Here is a 23,442-nt window from a genome sequence, read left to right as displayed (position 1 = left end):
GATGAGACTCGCTGCTAGAGTGAGGAGTATGTCTACCAACCTCTAATGCAAGGATGTGTGCATCACCCTCTCTCTTTATATACCAGTGGCAGACGTTAGTAATTGATTGCGGCTCTCTCCTCTTGCCAAGGCTTCCCTTGTGGCTCAGCTGGTAAAAAATCTGCCCACAATGCAGGAGACCTGGGTTCGAGAAGATTCCCTGGAGAAGGGAAAGGCTACCCACTCCAGTATTCTGGCCTGGAGAATTCCATGGATTGTATAGTCCATGGGGTCACAAAGAGTCGGACATGGCTGAGCGACTTTCACTTTCTCTTGCCAAATCCAGATGTGACCTCAGAGTGTGCAGAAAGCTGTTAAGCTCACTTACTGTTTATTACAGCAAAAGATTAAAATCAGCCAAGGAAACAAACACATGGGACAGAGCCTGGAGAGTCCAAATGCAGGTCTTCCAGCTGTCCTCTCCCATGGTGTCATGGTCAGCATCAACACCTCCTGGCAACCGTGTGTGATCTGCACGTGGAGTAGTGACAACCAGGGAAGCACATCTCAGTCTTGGTATCCAGAGGTAGATCTGATACCGAGAGACCCAACGCCCCCACCATACTCTCTCGTGTGGCTCAGTAGTCACCAGAGAAACAGACACTCATGTAGGACATTCCCAGGGCTTAGAGATCACCTCCCAGGAGCCGAGAATAAAGGTCAGAACAAAGGTATTGCTCTCTTTAAAATAAAAAAAAAGTATTTATTTATCTGGCTATGTTGAGTCTTAGCTGCAGCACATGGGATCTTCATTGCAGCATGCGAAATCTTTCATTGTGGCACACGGGCTTCTCTGTCTAGTTTTGGCCCTTGGATTCCTGGGTGTGCAGATCTGTAGTTTGCAGCACCTGGGCTTAGTTGCCCCGAGGCACGTGGGATCTTAGTTCCCTAAGCAGGGATCAGACTCGAGTCTCCTGTATTGGAAGGTGGATTCTTAACCACTAGACCACCAGGGAAACCCCCAGACTTCTCTCTGGGTAAATTAAATTCTTTACTACAAAGCCTCTATTGCCCATTTTCAGTTTATCAACAGTGTAATGATCAGATAACATCAAAGCTAAACATATACATAAATCTTCTTCATGTTTTTTTTTAAAGTTATTTTGCAGGATATAGGTTAAGTATAAAAACTGTACCTTATTATGGACATTCCATGGAGGATGGTTAAGTAGGGTAGAGGTCAGGGGAGAACAGGCTTCTGGAATCTGACTGCCTGTGTTCACACTGCCTGCCTACCACAGACTAAATGTAATCTTGCCTAGTTATTTTAACCTTCCTCTGCCTCAGCTTCCTCACTCATAAATGAGAATAATGACAGAATCTACTTTGTATTATTTTATGAGACTCAAATATTAAGGCCAGAGGAATATATGGTACATAGTAGCTCTCAGTAAATATTATATTCTATTATTTTTGTATTTATCATGGGAAAAGTATATCAGTTATTTTCAAACAAACAGGTTTCCTTGAAGGTAAGTGAAAAATTTCCACATATTTTCACACCTTCATGTCTCTTAAACACAAGTTAGAACATGAGATAATCATTCTTAAGAAACCTTGTATCTTTTCACTGAGTGAGTCTTGCATTAGAGTGGTGAGAAGTGCCCCTCTGGGCAAGCATGTTCTAATGGGTCTGGGATATGGAAATCGTTGGCAGATCTTTGCTGCAAATTTGTGGGCAGATTTTAAAAGTTGAAAAAAAGACATGTCATTCTCTCAAGTTGCTACTGAGAAATTCAGACAATTTAGGAGAAAGTAAGTTAAATCTTGAGTCAGTGATTTGAGGAATGATGCCCGAGGCCTGATTTCCTCTTAACTCCTGGGCTTCCCTGATGACTCAGTGGAAAAGAATCTGCCTGCAATGCAAGAGACACAGGAGACGCAGGTTCTAGCCTTGGTTCTAGCCAGGGAAAATCCCCTGGTGCAGGACATGGCAACCCACTCCAGTATTCTTGCCTGGAGAAAATCCCCGTGGACTAAGGAGTCTGGTGGGATACTGTCCATGGGGTCGCAAAGAGTCGGACAGGACTGAAGCGACTGAACACAAGCATGTCTCTTTCTGGCTTCGAGCTCCTTGAATGAAGACTATTTGCAAGAATCACATTGCTGGAGCTAAAATACAGTCTGCCTGCCTTGGAAAGGGCTAATTGGCCTTTTGGAAACTGAAACTGAATGAAGCACAAGAGCTGTCTGTGATGTTAGTAGAGCCTTGAGTTTCTGCCAGCCATTAATTGTTTTTTAGGCTTTCCTGTGAAGGCAGATGAACTTGAGACTTGGCTTTCCCTTTTGCCATCTGTGAGCTGCACTTGTCCGCCTATGACGCTTATTAAGGTTGATTTTCAGGGAGCGTCCTTTCAGTGCTTTTCCATGTTGGAATATGTTCAAATTTAGATTTGATGCTCTTACTGTCCACTCTCGTGGGCTAGGTGTTCCTCACTCTTCAGCTTCCTAAAGACTATGGGGCCACCTGTGTGAGAACGTGATTGACAGCTTCCGAGAGACGGTCAGTTTCCAGGTTGGTCCCTCCAGCTCTTGCTGGATCTGACTTACTTCTAGGCAGATACAGACAGATGGAAGGGGCGTTGCAAACAGCTTCCTAACTGAGTCCTCTTTTGTTCCCCAGCTTATTTCCAGTGATGCCGATGGAGCCATCCAAAGGGCCGGAAGGTTTCGAGTGGAAAATGGCTCTTCAGATGAGGTAAGGAGGCCTGTACATCACTGAGCACCTGATCATGGCACCTGAGATACAGCTATGAGCAGCCTGTGATCCTCATTTCCACAGAAGACCTGCCTGAGGGGAGCCCGGGAAGGGTCAGTAGGGCTCTTCAGAGCTTTGCTGGAAGGGAAAGTACCATTGTTCTTTATATGGAAGGTGCTATTAATAGGGTGAAGGTACCCTTTGATAGATCTGTAATAAAGCCAGGGAGACACAGGAAGATGGTCTGCCAGAATGGGGCCAAAGACAAATTCACATAATCCTTTGTGAACGGTCCCTGGAACCTTAGCTCTTCCCCTTTCCTGGACTGGTCAGCTTGGCACTGCCATGTGAGCAATGCCGAGGTCCAGGAGAGAGAGGCAGAATGACTGTGATTACAAAACGTTATCTTTATTCAGAGGACAGCAGGAAAGGAGACCGTCCCTGTCTGCCACTGCCTGAGGCCCTAGCCTTCTTCCTAGGCTCTGCTGGTCATCCGTGCCATAGGCCACAGGGCCTTGCCTCACTGGCCTTTCTCTGTTAAAACTTCCATTGCCAAACTCCCCTGGTGGTCCAGTAAAGAATCCACCTGCCAATGCTGGAGACCCGGGTTCCATCCCTGGCCTGGGAAGATCCCACATGCCTAGGAGCAACTAAGTCCATGTGCCACAACTACTTGAGACCACCCATGCTCTGCAACAAGAGAAGCCACTTCAATGAGAGGCCTGTGCAGAGCCATGAAGAGTGGCCCCTGCTTGCCGCAGCTAGAGAAAGCCCACGTTCAGCAACAGAGACCCAGCACAGCCATAAATAAATAAATCTTCCACTGTCTGCTCCATCCCTAAATGCCTACCCCCAGAACTGCAGAGTGCTAAGCCCCCCAGCTTTTTCTTCTTTGCTGCCTCTCTGAGAGGTAGCCCACTGCAGTGCTTCAGCAGCCCCAGCTTTGGCATCAGGCAGGCCTGGGTTCACATGCCAGCTCCCCCGTCTCCTAGTTGTGTGACCCTTTCTGAGCCCATATTCTTCATCTGGGAGAAGGAAACAGTCTTGGGATTGTTGAGAGGATTCAGCGAGCTGAGCTTGTAAAGCCATTAGCACTCTGCCCGGTATACAGTGAGAGTTCGGTGAGTGAGAGCTGTAATAGTAATCATGGTTGTTGTCGATCCCACAGATAGTGCTGGGTGGCCAGCCTTGCCCTCCTGACTGCCTCCTTAATCATGTTCTTGGTGATGGGCTATGAATTTAACTTGAAAGTCACAGCATTCAGTAAGTTGTTGCTCATCTTCACCTTTGCCTTATCTTAGCAAAGCCCTTCACCCAGACGTGGTAACTTGCCTTTGCTGGGAGGCAGAAGGGGTAGTCCCCACTTGGGCTAAACCCTTGAGTAGCTGCCCACATACTTCTTGTCCAGAATGATGTCAGCTGACCTGCATAGAAGAAAGAACTCCCAGGGAAATTTGCTTCTGAAACTTGGAAACAGCCGTCGCCTGGTGGTCCTGCTCGTGAGACAAGACAGTCCTATCCTCACAGAGTCAAGCCACCAAGGGTGTCCCAGGAGCTAAGTCGGGAGAAGAAGCCTCAAGTGCTCTTTATCCAGTGCTCAGAAATCTACTGGCCACCACACCGAGTATCTACTTGGAGAACTTAAGTCCCAGAAAACCCAGAGGTTACTATACCACAGCACATCTTTCTGCTTCCAACATTTTACAGAACTTCAGCCCAGCCTGAAATGAACAAACTGCATTGGCTTGTCCCATCAGACATAAACACATCTTTGGCCCCAAGAGAGGAAATGGCAACCCACTCCAGTGTTCTTGCCTGGAGAATCCCAGGGACTGGGGAGCCTGGTGGGCTGCCATCTATGGGGTTGCACAGAGTCAGACACGACTGAAGTGACTTAGCAGCAGCAGCAGCAGCAAGACCAGTGTCTAGAGGAAATCCATACCTCCCCAGAAAGACCTAAATGGAGCCTTCATGTGGTCCTAAGATCACCACATACTTTGGTTATCAAACACTCCTCACCTGGCCCTGTCTCTTGGCCATGCCTCACACCAGAGGACAAGGTCAGGGACTGCAACTCACCTATGGTGGATCATGGGCAGCAGTAGTTCTAGAGTCAGGCTGCTTGGGTTCAAATCCTGCCCCACAATTCACCAGTAGTACAGCCTTGGGTGGTTCACTTAACATCCTTGAAACCATTTGGTGGAGTTACTGATTTAATAAATCCTTGTCGTCTGTTGTGTTTAAAACACAGTCCCGTCTCGGATTGCTTCTGTGGGAAATACGATACCAAGGCTCAGCTATTGTCTTACGTTTTGTTTCCACCAAAGCCATGAGTGTGAGTGCTCTGTTGGAGCCCCTTGGCTGGTTTTATATGGCCACAGGCCAGCCCTCCTGTGATTTGCAGCTCCATCCTGTATCACCTGGGTGGTTTAAAAAGTCTCAAGCTGGTCTTCAGTTAAAAGCGCTGGACAGTGCTAGCACCCTGCCTGATAAAAGATCATGGAGGAACCTGAGACTCAGAGGGAAACAAACCTGCAGGCTCTGAGTTTGTTAAAGCAGTTAGTGCTTTAAAAGGCTCAGTACAGCTGTCTGAAGTTTTTCAAGCTGGTGAACAAAAATTACAAAGCAATTTCATTATTGAGTTATTTTCCTCTTATTATTACAATTTAAGAGTTCTCGATACAGTATGGATACTAGGGCTTTATCAGATATGATTTGCCAAAATTTCCTCTCATTCTCTAGGTTGTCTTTTCACTCTCTTGATTGTATCCTTTGAAACATAAGAGTGTCTTAATTTGATAACATCTAGTTCATCTATTTTTTGTATTGTTGCTTGTGCTTTTCGTGTTGTATCTAAGAAACCATTGCCTATTCTAAGGTTTTTTGGGTCACTTTTTATAGTTTGCTCTTCCCTTCAGTTAATGTCAAATTTGTTTTTTATTTCTTTAAACATAGTATAATGGTTTTATTATCTATGGCTGATAATTCCCATATGTGAGGTTTTTGGTGACCTTCTGTCTGTTAGACTTTTCTCCTGGCACACGCTCATGGTGTACTATTTCTCTTTGTGCTTGGCTGCTGGAGAATCCCAGGGACGGGAGCCTGGTGGGCTGCCGTCTATGGGGTCGCACAGAGTCAGACACGACTGAAGCGACGCAGCAGCAGCAGCAGCAGCAGCCTCATTGTGTGCTGTTTGTTGTTCTTGAAGATGACTTTTTAGGAATAATGGAAGGTGTAGGATGAGTTGCCCCTTGGTAGAGCGTGTGATACTGCAATTTAATAATAAGAAATATATCATTTGGTCCTTGAGCTTCTTCCTGGCACAGAGCTCCTGAAACCCTTGGGATTTTCTAGTGAGGGTGATCGTGATGTCTTTAGGAAAGCCCCTAAGTTTCCTAAGGATGGGGGCTGGTCACTAGAGCCAGCCACGTGATTAGAGGGTTAGAACTTTCAGTTCAACCCTAACCTTCTGGGAGGGCAGAGGGGCTGGAGATTGAGCTGAATCGCCCATGACTAATACTTTAATCAATTGTGCCTATGTGACGCAGCCTCCATAAAACTCCAAAAGGACAGGGTTTGGAGAGCTTGCGGATGCATGAACAATGGAGATTTCAGAAGAGGTGCACACTTGGAGAGCATGGGCGCTCCACACCTGCCCACATCCACATACCTTGTCCTGTGTGTCTCTTCTATCTGGCGGCTCCTGAGTTATGTTCTTTTATAATAAACCAGCAATCTAGGTAGTACAGTGTTTCTCTGAGGTCTGTGCTCTAACAAATTAATCAAACCCAAGGGGAGATTGGTCAGAACCTTCAACCTACAGCCAGTTAATCAGAAGCACAGGTGACAACCGGGATCTGCAATTTGCATGTGAAGTTGCAGAGAAGAAGCAGTCTTGTGGGACTGATCCCTTAACCTTCGGGATCCGACCCTATCTCTAGGCAGACAGTGTCAGAATTGAGTTGAATTACAACTGGTAAAGAATCTGCCTGCAATGTGGGAGACCTGGGTTCGATTCCTGGGTTGAGAAGATCCCCTGGAGAAGGGAAAGGCTACCCACTCCAGTATTCTGGCCTGGAGAATTCCATGGACTTATGTATAGCCCATGGGTTCACAAAGAGTAGGACACGACTGAGCAACTTTCACTTTCACAAACAACCCAGGCCATGTGGGGAAAAACCACATATTAGAATCACTCTCAGAATCAGAGGAAGGGTTTGCTTTTGCTTTTGCCAGACACCTTGAAACTAAATTCCCAGCTCGAGACTTTTAAGCCACCCAAGTAATACAGAATGGAGCTGCAGGTTTACATGAAGGCTGGCTTGTGGTCTCAGCACCTCAGAGACACTCCACTCAGCACAGTGGCATCCTTCCTTGAAGTCTTTGGGAAAGAGGTGGTCCTTTCTGGTTCACTCTTTTTTAAAAAATGGTTCTTTTTTAAAAATATGTATTTGTTTATTTGGCTACATCCCCTAAGACTTGCTGTCCACTGCTGTCGACTCCATCACAGACTCTTGGCACATCAGCACAGTCCGTGGACCATACCTTCCTGCTCCAGAGTTCAGCTAAGCCCATCCCCCACCCAAGGCATGAATCCCTGTGACAGCTTTGCGAACAGTCAGCTCATCTGTCCCTGCCTGAATATATACTATCTCCAGGAATGGAAACTTGATCTCTCCTTGATAGGTTTTTGTTCTCTCTGGATACCAATCAGTTCCGACACCAACTGAGTCGAGTCTCCTACAGTTCAGTTCAATTCTAACCCTGACAACCCAGAGCTAGCATCAGACTTCATGGGCTTCAGGCTCAGTTCCACCAGCTGCCCTCACTTTAGACACCGGTGTCAAGTATTGGGTCCCCACACATCCGTTTGACTTGACTACTAAGTCAGAGGTTCCCATAACCCCCCTCCTCATGTTCAGTAATTCACTGAAGTGACTCTCAGAATTCAGGAAAGCACTTTACTTACCATACTCATTCATTAGAAAGGACACAACTCGGGAACAGCCAAACGAGAGAGATTCAGAGGGCAGGGGATCGAGGGTGGGGCATAGAGCTCCTGTCCCTCTTTGAGTCCACCATCATCCCAGCACCTTGATGTCACACCAACCCAGAAACTCACTTAGGTGTAGTTGATTACATCATTGGCCATTGTTGATTAACTCGATCTCCAGCCCCTCTCCCCTCCCCAAAGTTTGCAGCGTAGGGCTGAAAGTTCCAAGCTTCTAATCAAGCTTAGTCTTTCGAGCTGCCAGCCCCATCCTGAAGCTAGCTGGGTGCCCACCAAGAGTTGCCTCATTTGGACAAAAGATGCCCATGTCACCTTTATTACTCAGGAAGTTCCAAGGGCTTTAGGAGCTCTGTGCCAGGAACCAAAGACCAAATATATATTTCCCATCGTACCACAACTCTAAAGTTCATTACGTTTTTCGGCATCTCTCTTTGCTAGAAAGTTCTTTCTATTGAACAGCATCCATCCGTCTTTATTTTCCACTCAGAGTTTCTATTTATGGTTTCTGGAGCCTGTAGTGTAAGGCTGAGCCTTCTTCCACATGACAGGCTTTCCAGCATTCCAGGACATCTGCTGTTTTTCTCCTAAGACGTGGACTCCGTTCCACTTATCATCACCCTTGCCACTGCTCCTTGACACATGTGAGGAGCATGTTAATGGATCTTTTAGGGGGAAGTGCTCAGGAATGAGCAGCTAGCTCCGGGCTCGCCCCACACTGCCACAGAGGCTGACTCCTTCTCTTCCTTGCTATGCACACGCTCCTCTTTTCACGAAGCCTGAGGACTCATTAGGCACCTACAGTATACTAACCCCACCCCTACCCCACCCCAGTCTTTTCCATGTGTGCTGTTATTTCACTGTGAGGCAACTTCATGCTGCAGTGGAGATGTATTGGAGTCAAACAAACCTGGGTTCAGACCTCAGCTCCGCCACTTACCAGATAAGGATTCAAGGTTGCTGAGCCTCCATCTCCTACTGGATAAAAAAAAGAGAGAGAGAATTGCTACTTTATAGCACCTGGCCTTCTCCACCATGTACTTGTGTAATTTGTGTTTGTACCTAAGTGTAGGATTTTACAGTTGTCCAGGCTGAATTTAATCTTATTCATGTGTCCCATAATTGCTAATTATCAAATTTTTTTTGACATCTTGATCTGTCATCTGTTAGCCAATAGGCTTACCCCCCTGAGAATCTTGTATTACCTTCAGATGTGCTTATCCTGCCATCTGCATACTCATTCAGGTTATTAATTAAAATGAATTTGACCCTCGGGTAGATCACTGGAGACCTCCCTTACAGCTCACTTGTGTGTAGCAATTAGTATATGATGAATCAGGGGGACAGTCTTTCAGCTTTTTACAGTTATCTTCCTTAGCACGGGAATGGTTCTCTTACACACTGCTGTTGTTTGTCACTAAGTCATGTCAGACTCTTTTGGGACCCAGTGGACTGTAGCTTACCAGGCTCCTCTGTCCATGGGATTACACACTGTTGGGGGACATGTAAATGAGTACAATCCTTTGGGAAGGCAATTAGTAATTATTAAAGATACATATACTGAAACTTCCCTGGTGGTCCAGTGATTAAAACTCTGCACTGTCAATGCAGTGGGTGTGAATTGGATCCCTGGTTGGGGAATTGGGATCCTACATGCCACATAGCATGGCCAAAATATAAAAGAAAAAAAAGAAAAAGAAAAAATTCATATGCCATTTGGTCAGCAGTTCTACTGCTAGGATGTGCATTGAAGCTTTGTTTTAAAATAGGAAAAAAATAACCAGGAAACAACCTCAGTTTCCATCAGTAGAGGAATGATTTTGAAAATCATGATACATTTATACAATGGAATGCTTAGTAGCTGTTAGAATGAAGTAGCGGTAAATGTAATACCGTAGGAAAACGTTCACCATACAGCACTAGACTTAAAGGCAAACTCCAGAATGGTTTGTTTGATATCCCATTTCCTTAAAAACAAACAAAAAAGGTAAGCATGCTTGCCAATATGCAAGAAAATTTCTAAAGGGACACCTTAGAATTTAATAGTAATTGCTTCTGGAGTGGAAATGGGAGGTCAGGGAAGAAGTTAGAGGACCTTAACTTTCTACTTTAGGCCCTTTTATGTTTACATAGGTTTTGCATCTATACTCAACTGAAGTGTTTAATTTTTTTAAAAAGCTATGTAATCGTTAAAAAGAACAAGGTAGATCTGTAGGTACTGACAAGAATCTAAGATTTTTTCTTAGTGAAAGAAGTTTCAGTGTAGTATCTATAATCCTGCCCCACTTATGAAAGTGGGTTATGTGTGTCTGTGTTCATATGTATGTATGTGAATGTGTGTGCATACGTATAAACACATTTTTGTAAATGCATAAAAGGACCTGAGACTATCCAAACCAATCCGATGACATGGTTATTATAGGCAAAGAAAGTAGATTAGGACATGGGGGTTGGGAGAAAGAAAGGATTTTAATTTCATGTGATTTCACTTTCTTCAACCAGCTTATATTTATATTTGCAAGTTGACATTTTTTAGTTTATTATTTTAAAGATCCATCTTTTTATTGCCAGTGTTCTTTTGCAATTTAGCCTAGAAAGTGAGGGCAAGTCAGTTTTAAAACATTTGCTCATTAATTAAACTCACTCTAGAAAGAACTCTGAAAAATGACAGGCATCACATGAAACTGTGGCTCTCATTTGTAGTCGGAGTGCTTGTGTTATGTGGACTCCCTGCTTAAAGTCAAATATTAGAGAGCATTCAGATAAAATGGGTGTATTACACATGGATTTTTATTAAGTTCTCCTCACAGTATCTTGGCCATATGCAGTCATCTTCCTTCACATCCCACAAGTATATGTGGTTAAGCAAAACAAAACAAGGAACTCAACAAGGAGCTTTTGTGGGCTTTGGAATCTAATGCAGAAATGATTCAGTCTCAAGACTCATTCAACCCTGTGGACGTGTTCAGGCAAGTCTGCAGTATAGAAGAATTTGAGTTAATTTCTCCACAATACCTTCTAGCAAATGATTATCTAAAAAGGGATACAATTAGTATGGGTATTTGCAATGTTAAAGTTTGGTTGTCTGATAAATGTATTCATCGGAATATTTCCTCCTAACTTTCTTTTTGATTGATATCAAGTAAATAATGTTTCATCATCACCTTGAAGTGCTGTAGGAAGTTTCTATATCTTTGGAATCTTCTTTAAAATTTAGGTCATACTTAAAATAGTTAAAATTTATTGTAAAACTAAAACAACAATTGGGTACTACTACACCCATTCCAGGGTGGTAGTGGCAAAGAATTTGCCTGCCAGTGCAGGAGACATAAGAGACGTGGGTTTGATCCCTGGGTTGGAACATCCCCTGGAGGAAAGCATGGCAACCCACTCCAGTATTCTTGCCTGGGGAATCCATGGACAGAGGAGCCTGGCAGGCTACAGTTCATAGAGCCGCAAAGAGTTGGACATGACTGAAGCGACGTAGCAGGCACACATGCACACCTTCTCTAGAACCACTAAAATTTAAAGCACTGAATTGCTCAGAGTTGACCAGAGAATGTGGAGCAATTGGAAGTCTTCTATTTATTGATAATTGTGTAAATTGGTGCCTTCCTCTTAGAGACTGTTGATAATATCTACTCAAACTGAATGTCTGTATCCTCTGGGTCCCAGGATGTACACCCAACAGAAAAGAGAGTTCACTGTGGCTGTATTCTTTTCTGTGTGTGAGTTTTATTTATTTTTTAATTTGGCCATACCATGTGGCATGTAGGATCTTTAGTTCCCTAACCAGGGATCAAACCTGTGGCCCCTGCATTGGAAGCACAGAGTCCTAACCACTAGACCACCAGGGAAGTCCCTATCATGGCTTTATTCTTAATTACCAAAAACTGGAAACCATTCATATGTCCATCAACTGGAAAGTGAATACATGAATTTTGGAGTTCATACGTGGACTGCTGTGTAGCAGTGAGGCAAGGTTGAACTACTGCTTCACTGATAAAGTGGATGTCACACACGTAAGGTCTAAGAACAAAGGACCTGACTCAAATGAATACAGATGATATGATTTGGTTTCCATGAAGTTCAAGAGTAAGTAAAACTAATCTATGGTGATAAAAGTCACAACAGTGCTTACCTTTCAGAGTGTGATTGAGTATTGACCGGGAAAATGCATGAAGGAGCCTTCTGGGGTACTGAAAAGCTTCTCTGTCTTGATCAGGTAGTTACAAAGGGTGTATGTGCATGCGTGCTCACTTGCTTCTGTCCTGTCCAACTCTTTGAGACCCCATGTACTATAGCCCACCAGACTCCCCTGTCCATGAGATTTTCCAGGCAAGAATACTGGAGTGGGTTGCCATGACCTCCTCCAGGAGATCTTCCCCACCCAGAAATTAGATCCACATCTCTTGCATCTCCTGCATTGGCATGCAGTTTCTTTACCACTAATGCCAACTTGGAAGCCCACAAGGATATATATATATATGTGTATATATATATCCTGCTGCTGCTAAGTCACTTCAGTCGTGTCCGACGCTATGCGACCCCATAGACGACAGCCCACCAGGCTCCTCCATCCCTGGGATTCTCCAGGCAAGAACACTGGAGTGGGTTGCCATTTCCTTCTCCAATGCATGAAAGTGAAAAGTGGAAGTGAAGTCGCTCAGCCATGTCCCACTCTTCACGACCCCATGGACTGCAGCCTACCAGGCTCCTCCGTCCATGGGATTTTCCAGTACTGGAGTAGGGTGCCATTGCCTTCCCCGATTGAAAATCATTTCACTGTACACTAAAGACTTGTGCACTTTCCTGTCTACTGCTGCTTATTATCAGGAATTGGAACTGGTTTTCAAAGTCTTTCTTCTGGGCTCCTGAGCAGAGGGATTTTTTTGTTTTCTGCTTAGCCTCCATTTCTTTTGTCAGTTCCTGCATGTTTTCTTGTCTTTACTCTTGTCTTTACACCTCATCATATGTGCTTTTAACAAGGGACAGGAAGTGTCTTGCTCTACGAGACTCACAACTTTTTGGGTGTTGTTTTTCCCCAGTTTAGTATTCTGTGAAGATGAAAGTTAAATAGGTATCTTTTTGATCATTAAAAAAAGAACTCATAATTGACAGTTTGTACTCAATGGAGGTTTGGGGTGTGACACCGGCCAGAGTCCCATCTCTCACTCCCAGGTGCATGCTGCCTCTTGCCTCACCTGTATTACACCACTCCGCTGGTGCCAACACTCAGAGCACTAGGAGGCAAGTCTGCAGATTCAGGGCTGCAGAGGGTCTAGAGTCGGAGGACATTTTCTACGCCTTTGAACCCCCTCCTCAGAATAATATTTTTTTATGCTTTAAACAAGATACATGGAATTATAAAACAGTTGTATTGAAATAGTTATAAAAATTACTTTTAAACCTAATTTATAATACTGTAATATACATGCTTTTCAATGAATATATTAAATAACAAATTCAGCAGCAGATATCATAACTGTTGTAATTTTGAGCAGTATTTTGAGAGATCTGCACTCACTGGGATGAGTTCTGAAAGTATCTGTGATTTTTCTTTTTTTTTTGGTGACATGGTTATGAAGGCTGTTCCTTCTACTTTTTTTTTTTTTGCATACATTCATAATTGAATGAAATGCTGAATTTTAGTTGAAAGCTGGGGAAAAGAAAGATTTTTTTTTCCCCAACCAAGTTCATGCTCCCTCTGGGTTCTGTTAGAACCCTTGGTATAGAGCATTGATTCTCAATGCCCATCAGAAATCACTGGGGATGCTAAAGAAGCTCTCTGAGCCATGCAAGTGTTGGAGGTTCCAGAGGCTTAAGTGTCCTGGTGACTGAAGAGTTTCCTCTCCAGTCTCTGCTGATGCTTTCTAGGATCCAGGGCCTTGGAACCATGACACACACCATACACTGTGGGTCTGATGGTGTAAGGCCAGTTGCCGTGGCTGGACCCCACCGATGTCTGGTCAGATAATGCCTGAGGCTGACTGCTGGACTCCAGGTGATGTCATAGCTGTGTGCTACATGGTGGCAGAGTGAAGAGAGCTGTGGACCAGGAGCACTGCCTATGGTTTAGGGTTATAAAACGAATAGCTTTTGACAATGAATCAGCCAGAGATTCTATGAGGAACAAAATCCAATTATATGCTCTTCTCGAATCACATCAGAAGGTCAAAACTGAGAGGCAACATTTTGGGCAGATGATCAACATTACTGTCACCAATGAGAAACAGATGGACATCTTGAAATCTGATCTGCTGAGAAGGACAATCCTTGCTTATGTTGTATTCCAACCAAGCACACATCACTTGAATCTAATCATAGAGAAACATCATACAAACCCCAAATGAGGAGTGCTTTATTTAAAAAAAGAAAAAGAAAAATAAGAGGTATGTGTGTGCTACATTCTTCAGAAATGTCAGTGTCACAAATGACAAAGAAAACCTGTGGAAAAGTTCCAGATTAAAGGAGTCTAAAGAGACATGACAATCAAATGAAAATGCTTCAAGCAATACTGTTGAGTCAATTGACAAAACTGGAATACAGATAACAGATTAAAGGATTATATCAAGGTTACATTTACAATTGTTGATAAAGCTGTATCGTGGGTTATGTAAAAAGATATTCTTCTTCTTGGGAAATACACATTGAGGTATTTAAGAATAAAGGGATATTATTTATGCAACTTAGTCTTAAATGGTTCAGAAAAAGTGTGTGTGTGTGTGTGTGTGTAGAGGGAAAGTAGTGAACAAGTGGATAGTTGGGTAAAATGTTAGCAGTAGGTAAATCTGGTAAAGGGAAGACAGATGCTTTTTGCACTCTTCTTATTCTTGCAGTTTTTATGTAAGTTTAAAATTATTGCCAAATAGAAAGTTATATATATGGGTGTGGATGCGTGTGTGTGTGTTCAGTCATGCCTGATTTTTTGCAACCCCATGAAATATAGCCTACCAAGCTCCCCTGTCTATGGAATTTTCCAGGCAAGAATACTGGAGTAGGTTGCCATTTCCTACTCCAGGGGATATTTCCTACCCAGAGATCAAACCCACATCTCTTGTGTCTCCTACATTAGCAAGCGTATTCTTTACCAACTGGCACACCTGGGTATAAAGATATAGATAGATAGATAGATAGATAGATAGATAGATATGAAATTTTAGCCTACTTTTTACCCCTTGGTAGATTAAAAAGGCAGAACATTAAATAAAGCATGCAGAAGATGATGTAATGGTTAAGATTAAAAAAAAGAAAAAATTCTGACATTGGATTTGATTTGTTTCAGCTCCACTGCTTATTATCTCTGCCATCTTAGGCAACATAGTTAGCCTCTCTAAGCCTCAGTTTCCTCATCTGAAAGTAGGGGGCTAAAATCAACTCTGTTTCATGAGTTGGTGGAGACACTATGGAGGTGATGTATGTAAAGTGTGTGGCCTAGGACCTGGCATGTAGAGCTCTTTCCGTGAATATCAGTATTTCCAGAGCAGTGAGCAAGACAGAAAGCATCCTGACTTACATTATAAAGTAATGTAACCCTGAAGGCATGCCAGAAATACATACAGAAAAGAAACCTATAGATTCATCTACTAAATATGATACATAGCCATTTTTTAAAATCCAGCAGTAAGTATATCAGAAGAATACCTAGAAGGGTATATTTCAGAAATCTAAGAATGATTCAGTATCAGAAGAGCCATTAGGGTAATTCATTACATTACTGTGATTTTCCCCATTTAACCTATTTGCTCAATCATTGCCCAAAAAAAGCTTTCAGTAAAATTCAATATCCATTTCTCAGAAAAGCCTCTTTATAAACTTGGAATTGAAGGGAACTTCTTCAGCATGATAAAGAAAGCACCACTGACCACAAATGTCTAGTAAATCTCTAGAGGCATGTCAGAATGAGAAAAGAATCTGCCAGTAGTCTGGCACATGGTGCAACAGAGATGTCAGTAGAGTTTCAAACTGTACATTCAGTATGATTCCATTTTGGTAAGAAAATGTTGGGAAAAAATTAGAAGGAACCATATCAAGTCATTCATAATGATTATTTTTGGACAAATGATTCAGATTATTCATTATGTTTATCCATATTTTCCACATCAATTGAGTTACTTGTGATAACTTTTTAAAATTTTACAAAAAATATGAACACAGATAAGATGCCAGGATATTTTCCAGGTGCAATGTGCCTGTTACAGGGATAACAATCAGAAGGGCCTGCCTCTAGGGGGCACCAGCTTCCAGATATCCTGGAAGCTTCCTACCAGAAAGGAAAAAAACTTTCAAGTTATATTTAAGTTAGAAGTCGCTTAACTCACTGGTTCACCTGGTGTTTTTTCCTCCACCCCAAGGACCTCCAGAAAATTTATATGATGTGGGTTTAGACTGGGTGTCTTTTCTAATAAGAACATGTGGTTACAGCCCTGTTCGTAAGCTTTTAACAGTGACTTTTCTGCTTCTTTGGCATCTGGTTCATTGCTACCTTGTTTACTTTCTAAGTCTCTTAATGGCATAACTTTGTTCCATTACAGAACGCAACTGCTCTGCCAGGTACTTGGCGAAGGACAGACGTGCACTTAGAGAACCCAGAATACCACACCAGATGGTATTTCAAGTATTTTTTAGGACAAGGTAATTATGCCATTCCAGTGGTTGGGAAGAAAAGATATTCAGAATGAAAATTAGTGCCAGTGTAATTTCTGGTACCCTGTATATGTGAAACTTATTGGATTAGAGGATACTGAGGTTAGGGCACTTCATTTCAAGGTCAGTTGTAACCTCTATAGATTTGAGGATTCAATTCCGAGTCTCAGCCCTAGCAAATTTTCTCAGTTTTAAATTTATTACTTATATTTTTAATTTTTTAGTTTAATTTTTTGCCAGTTGTTTTTGACCCTGGGGAGTTACAGAGGATTAAGTAGTCTGAATAAGTGATTTGCAAGATGAGAAAAATTTGCAGGGCACAAAAAACTTTAGACTCAACAAAGCCTGTACTCAGTCTGCAGTGGGTCTTGAACACTTGATTCAAGGTAATGAGGAGAGAAACGATTCCCTGAGCTCCAGGGCCAATACAGAACAGAGAGGCATTATGCTATAGGTTCTGGTGACCAGGGTTTATTTGTCACCTGCCATGTGCCAGACACTGTGCTCTGGCAAAGGTAGTTATGATCCCTGCCCTTGGGACTACAGACTGATTCCTGGGTCTGGTATTATCCATATAGGACTCTATACCAGTTACTCCCACTTCTCTGAGTCTTAATTTCCTTATCTTTAAAGCAAAGATGTTACTAATATGTATATGCCTAGGAGGTTTGAACAGAAGTATCAATGAGGCACAGTAAGCCTGGTGCCTGGCACATACCAAGAACTCTGTCATGAATAGTGGTGTACATTTTGACATGAAGGACTCACGTGATGATACATGGAAAGATGAAAACAGGAGCATGGTTAGCAACAGATGGTAGTGAGAATGGAAGAGTAATCACTATGGCAGGATTAGAAATGAGTTGAAGAAATTGCTTGTCAGGCTAACTCGTTAATTTATTTTTATTGATTTATTTGTAGAAGATGTGATACTTGAGCTATTTGATTGGACCCAAATGATATCTTTTTAAAAATCAGACACTGTATTATTCTAAGTTCATATATTTGGCAAGACATATCTCTTTATAAAGAAAGAAATGGAGGGAGAGTTGCTATCTTCCCAATTACTTGAAAGCCTTTGCCTGGAGTAGTGAGAACTTCTGAGAAAAGTGGTGCCATCAGTTTGGATGCCTTCAGTTGCCCCAACTGGCTTAAATTTCAAGGGAGAGAGCAAGAGGCCAGAGATAGGGCAGGCTCTGGGGTTGCTGGAGTCAGAGGCTCAGTGATGTTGTCTGTGCTGGCCCTCCCCAGAGTTACAAGATGGTTGCAGTAATTCCAGGCATCATTTCTAGACACCACCATCTCCAAGGGAAAAGGGAAGGCCATCTTCAGCAGTGAGGAAGACTTCTCAGAAACCCCTTGACACACTTCTTCCCTTGTCTCACTGGCCAGAATCGGGTCACATGTTCATTCCTGAGCCCATACCTGGAAAGCATGATTAGGATAGAGTCGCCAGGTTCTGTCCTGAGCTGGGCTGGAGATTACCATTCTCTGATCCTGTGGGAAGGGCTGGCTTCCACCTGCAGTGCCCACTGCTCCCAGTGCCCAGAGGAGCCAGCTGCGTTTTCACATTCTGAATCCTCCTCTTTTCCAGTCCATCAGAACTACATTGGAAACGATGCCGAGAAGAGCCCCTTCTTCCTGTCCGTGACCCTCTCTGACCAAAACAATCAGCGTGTCCCTCAATACCGTGCGATCCTTTGGAGGAAAACAGTGAGTGTCTGACCTGCACCTGGAGTTTCAGCACCACTCCAGAGTTTAATCAGTGTCGTTGTTGGCTTTTTTCCTACGAGGATTTTTGAGAGGGCCTATTGAGGATTATTCTGTTCGCAGGAGAGACCTTCATGCTCTGAGTTGAATATCAGCTTTTCCTACATAAGCCACTAAGCAGACATGTACCTCCCCCTCAGTCTCTGCCCTCTGGGAATACAGGACTGTGTTAACCTTTGCTGTTACTGGTACTGAAAGTGATAAGCTGACTCACCTTCAACTAAAAGAAATAAAATTTAGTGGAGTATAATACTGTTACACGGGCCCAGTCCCTAGGGGACCCCTGTTTCCACCAGCCAATCTCAACCACTGAATCAGCTGTGCTCCTAGGATTTCTTAGAGGCTTAGCTCCTTTCATCAATATCACGAGGTAGAAAAGCAACCTGAGATTTAACAAATACCTGCTGCCCACGGTGGGCTCTGGACACTGAGCTGAAAGCAGACTCTTTCAACTCAAGGCACAGGTCTTTCTTTAACACAGGAAAGTTTTTTTATGTTCATTAATGTTGCTTCTTTCCTGTTTTGATTTTTTTTTTCTAGTAATTCTTAGATTTGACCTCTGTCTTTCATCTTCTACCTTTTCTGCTTCTCTTGGTCTTTTTTTCTTTGCTTCTCAGAGAAATTTTTAGAGATAATATGGACCCTGGAAAGAGCAAAGCATTGGAGTTAAGCAAAGTAGGGTTAAAAAAAAAAAAAACAAAAAACTCAATAACAAGTTCATCTGGGTTGGATTTGAGAAGATTTCTCATGCCCTCTGAGCCTCCACTTTCTTCTTTGTAAAGTAGGGAAAGTTCTGGGATGTAGCTGACAGAATGATGAGTACTAACAAGACTACATTAAGTGAGATCTTGAAAATTTACCCAGTGTCCCAAGCCATCAAATCTTAAACTGGTTAGATGCCTGAAGGTTAAAACATTTTATTCTTGGATTGGTGAGTACAGCATATAATTTAACAAACAATAAAACAAACCGCACTTAGAAAATGTTAGTTCTCTTATTTGGTATTCCCACTTGATGGGTACCTTTGTTGAAATCCAGTATTTAAATAATCACATGCTGATTTTTGTCTCAGCTACATAGGATATCTAAATTGCTATGTAGATCTTTTTAGAAAAGACATAACAGAAACTTAAAAGAACAGCAATTTTTATATACATATACACACTTTTGCACACATGCATACATAGAGAGCAATAAAGTAGCAACTTCAAAAAGCCCAAAAAGGATTTCCAGTAACCACTACAGAGTAAACTGTGGCTAGGAACTTCTTGTGATGATTAAAAATAGTAATAGTAATAACAGTGAAATCTAACACTTACTGAGCACTTGCCATATGCTAGCTAAGTCCTCCGAATACGTAGGTGTTATTACAGTTTAGGGAGCTTAACCAACATGGCCAAGGCTACATGCCAGTAGGTGGCAGACCAGGCAGAACCCAGGGCTCATGCTGAGCTGTCATCACTGTGCCCAGTTAATCCTAGATGTCATTCTTTGACCCGTGCTGTCACTCTCCCTAGACTGTGATCTCCATGAAAGGAGGGGACTTAACTGCTTGGTCCTCAGTATCCCTAGCAGCAAGCCCAGTGCCTGGTACATAGGAGGAGCTCAAAAAATATCTGTTGAATACATTAATGGGATGATTAATGACATGATTAATGACTAACGAAGTCCAGCTTAACCAGCGTACTCTGTTGCTGCTATTTATATAAACATCTATGTTTCAGAAAATTTTAAGCAGGTTTAAGGTAAAAATCTGATATAAAATAAAGTTAGATCTTACTCATGAATTATTTCCTGCAGAATTTTGGCCTTACCACTCCCCCGATGCCAGTGCAATCGGGGTTAGTTTCGCCGTCAGCATGGCTGCTCTTGAACCAAGTTTGAATGACAGTTTTATAAGATAGTGCTGGGGGACATGTGCCAGTTTTCCCCAAGAGCGTGCATGATCATCTTTCTCCTTAGCTCCCTACTAAGAAGTGAGGGTGCCTTCATCCAAAGCCTCTTATCTTCTGCAGAAAAACGCTGTTTTCTGCCCTCCTCCACTGACTTATTTTATGCTTGCCTACTACAGTATTCCAGTCTCTTCTGGCTTAAACGTTCTCCTTGGATGACTATCTCTTCTGGACAAAATCAGCCTTTCGGATTTCTGTCCACTAACCCTGTTCCTCTTGAAGGTGGTATTTGGGTGCAATAAGAGAGGGTTTCTGAGACCTCACAGTGGCCGGAGGTCCACCCAGGACCCTCTGGGTTCTTTCTGGTCTCTGTTGTAGAAGAGCAACCTCTGAGATGTAACTAATCTCCTGGCTTTTAGGGGGTCATTGGAGAACGCCTGTCTGTGAAGTCCTTGTCCTGGCCACTGGCTCCTTGTAGTGAAGTCACCAAATGCAGGAAGCCTCTGACCTGATCCCAGGTCTCTGCCAGTTGCTGGAAGTGCTCCAGCCTCTCGGCCTGGGGCCAGAAGGGGAGGGGCCGGAGCCTTATCTCCAATATCTAATCTTGTTGACCAGCCATGCCTGAAGCTACCCCTCAGGGTGTTCAAACAGGTTCTACCTGAACATCCTCTGGAAGGCCATGTCTGGGAAGTTTGCTAGTCCAGGTGCCTCCAGGCCTTACCTTGATGTCCTTGCGGCCCCTCCACCCCACCCCCATCCAGGTCTGTCCTCAGGAGGCAGGCACCCAGGGCCCCAGGGCCTAACCCCTCAGCTTGCCTGTCTTCCTTCTGCCTTCCTTCCACCTCCCTTTCAGGAGCCAGGGGTCGTGCCACACTGCCGCTGCCTCTGTCTGGAATGAGAGTTTCTCAATCCGGTCTTCTTCCCTCAGGAAGTAACTGTCCCTTCACTTTCTGGACGGTTGCCAGGTTCTGCGGAGGAAGAGTAGGGCACATGCAAGGGAAAGTTTTGCTTATTTTAATTTCCAAAGATAGTGTCTAGATTACCTTATAAGTTGTGTAAGCGCTTAAAGGAAATGAAGACAGAGAATGATATGGGAGGCTGCCAAAGCAAGCTCGTCCAGGGACGTCTCCTGAGGAGCTGATGTTCAAGAGACCCAGAAGATGCAAGGGAACTGGCCACGTAGAGAGTAGAGGGAGGGGCGGGGGGCAGTCAGAAGGAACAGGAGCCTTCTGGGACAACTCTTGGATGGTGAGAGAAGTCAGGGAGGTGGGATTGAGACCTGGGACCACTGTGGAGTTAGGATGGGCAGAAGGAGCATTCAACCCCCTCTGAGTAGTGCCAGGGCCCAAATCCAGAACTCTTCTCTCAGCCCTGAATCTTGCAGGGCTGGGTAGGTGTTCGCTGCCCACTGCAAAGCAGTGAGGAGCTGAACATTTCAAAGCAGGATGTCAGCATGGGGGTGAGTTACTGAGCCCCTGCTGGCCCAGAGCCAGTGCTGGAGGCTGTGGGGAATCCAAAGATGCAGGTGACTCAGCGCTCCCTCCCTCTTCCCTTGAGCTCACATTCTCCAGTTAAACAGAAACACAGCTAAATGTTTAAACCCTGCTCGAAACTGTCTCACGCATCTCTGAATGTCTTCCTTCTAAATGCAAAGGAAAAAAATGATTCACCCTTGTAAAAATTCCATCCAGACAATACAGCAAGTAAAACAGGAGAGGATCAAAATTCAAGTACTCAGAGATAATCACTGCAGTGTCCTTCTTGACATCACACACATACACACACACACACACACACACACCCAGGCTAGGTAAATGGATTGATGTTGACACGCATGCATGTATCCTCCTGTGCTCACTTAGTATAGCCGGATATGCACTTGTACTTGACTCTCCCGTGCGTTTGTTAATTCCACTGAAAACATAGACTGGAAGGTGTTTTTTCTTGGAGTGACCCCGGAAAGCCACAAAACAAAGGTGATGGGGAAGAAGAGCTTTACCTCTTTGTCATGAAGAAAAGTACAGAGGCACAATCCCATGAGCCCTGGGCTTTCTATCTGTGTTGGCAGCTTATGGTGATGTTACCAGCATCCAGGCTGGGCTGAATCCTCCCTCCCTATTCCATGGTGCTGTACACTTGGTCACTTCAATCATGCCTGACTCTGTGAACCCCGTGGACTATAGCCCACCAGGCTCCTCTATCCATGGGATTCTCCAGGCAAGAATATTGGAGTGGGTTGCCATTTCCTCCCCCAGGGGATCTTCTTGACCCAGGGATGGAAGCCGTGTCTCCTGCATCTCCTGCACTGACAGGCGGATTCTTTTAGAGTTAAAAAGGGAATTTTACATATGGACCACGTCATAATCTCTTTTGCTAAATAAACGTGTAGTATAAATCCTTTGCAGATTATAAATCTGTTCAGTTCACTGCAGTTTAGTCACTCAGTCATGTCTGACTCTTTCTGACCCAATGGACTACAGCACGCCAGGTCTCCCTGTCCATCACCAACTTCCAGAGTTCACTCAAACTCATGTCCATTGAGTTGGCAATGCCATCCAACCATCTCATCCTCTGTCATCCCCTTCTCCTCCCGCCCTCAATCTTTCCCAGTATCAGGGTCTTTTCAAATGAGTCAGCTCTTTGCATCAGGTAGCCAAAGTTGGAGTTTCAGCTTCAATATCGTCCTTCCAATGAACACCCAGGACTCATCTCCTTTAGGATGGACTGGTTGGATCTCCTTGCAATCCAAGGGACTCTCAAGAGTCTTCTCCAACACCACAGTTCAAAAGCATCAATTCTTTGGCGCTCAGCTTTCTTCACAGTCCAACTCTCACATCCATACATGACTACTGAAAAATCATAACCTTGACTAGACAGACCTTTGTTGGCAAACTAATGTCTCTGCTTTTTAATATGCTGTCTAGGTTGGTCATAACTTCCCTTTCAAGGAGTAAGTGTCTTTTAATTTCATGGCTGCAGTCACCATCTGCAGTGATTTTGGAGTCCAAAAAATAAAGTCTTGACACTGTTTCCACTGTTTCCCCATCTATTTCCCATGAAATGATGGGACCAGATGCCATGATCTTAGTTTTCTGAATGTTGAGCTTTAAGCCAACTTTTTCTCTCTCCTCTTTCACTTTCATCAAGAGGCTCTTTAGTTCTTCTTCACTTTCTGCCATAAGGGTGGTGTCATCTGCATATCTGAGGTTATTGATATTTCTCCTGGCAATCTTGGTTTCAGCTTGTGCTTCTTCCAGCCCAGCATTTCTCATGAAGTACTGTGCATATACATTAAATAAGCAGAGTGACAATATACAGCCTTGACGTACTCCTTTCCCGATTTGGAACCAGTCTGTTGTTCCATGTCCAGTTCTAACTGTTGCTTCCTG

At 43.6% G+C, this 23,442-nt stretch overlaps 1 protein-coding gene across 1 annotated transcript in view; it reads left to right on the top strand.

Annotated features, from left to right (window-relative positions):
* The window catches only part of GARNL3 (GTPase activating Rap/RanGAP domain-like 3), a 160,938-nt gene that overhangs the window by 68,552 nt on the left and 68,944 nt on the right, over nt 1-23,442 (top strand). The window contains exons 4-6 of the mRNA XM_010856923.1: nt 2,663-2,737; nt 16,280-16,379; nt 17,986-18,104. Coding sequence (XP_010855225.1) covers nt 2,663-2,737; nt 16,280-16,379; nt 17,986-18,104 — 294 coding nt within the window. The remainder of the gene's footprint in view (nt 1-2,662; nt 2,738-16,279; nt 16,380-17,985; nt 18,105-23,442) is intronic.

This window comes from Bison bison, unplaced genomic scaffold (genome assembly GCF_000754665.1).
Source record: "Bison bison bison isolate TAMUID 2011002044 unplaced genomic scaffold, Bison_UMD1.0 scf7180017864375, whole genome shotgun sequence".
Classification (NCBI taxonomy): Eukaryota; Metazoa; Chordata; class Mammalia; order Artiodactyla; family Bovidae; genus Bison; species Bison bison.
This window is presented reverse-complemented; position numbering and strand designations above follow the sequence as displayed.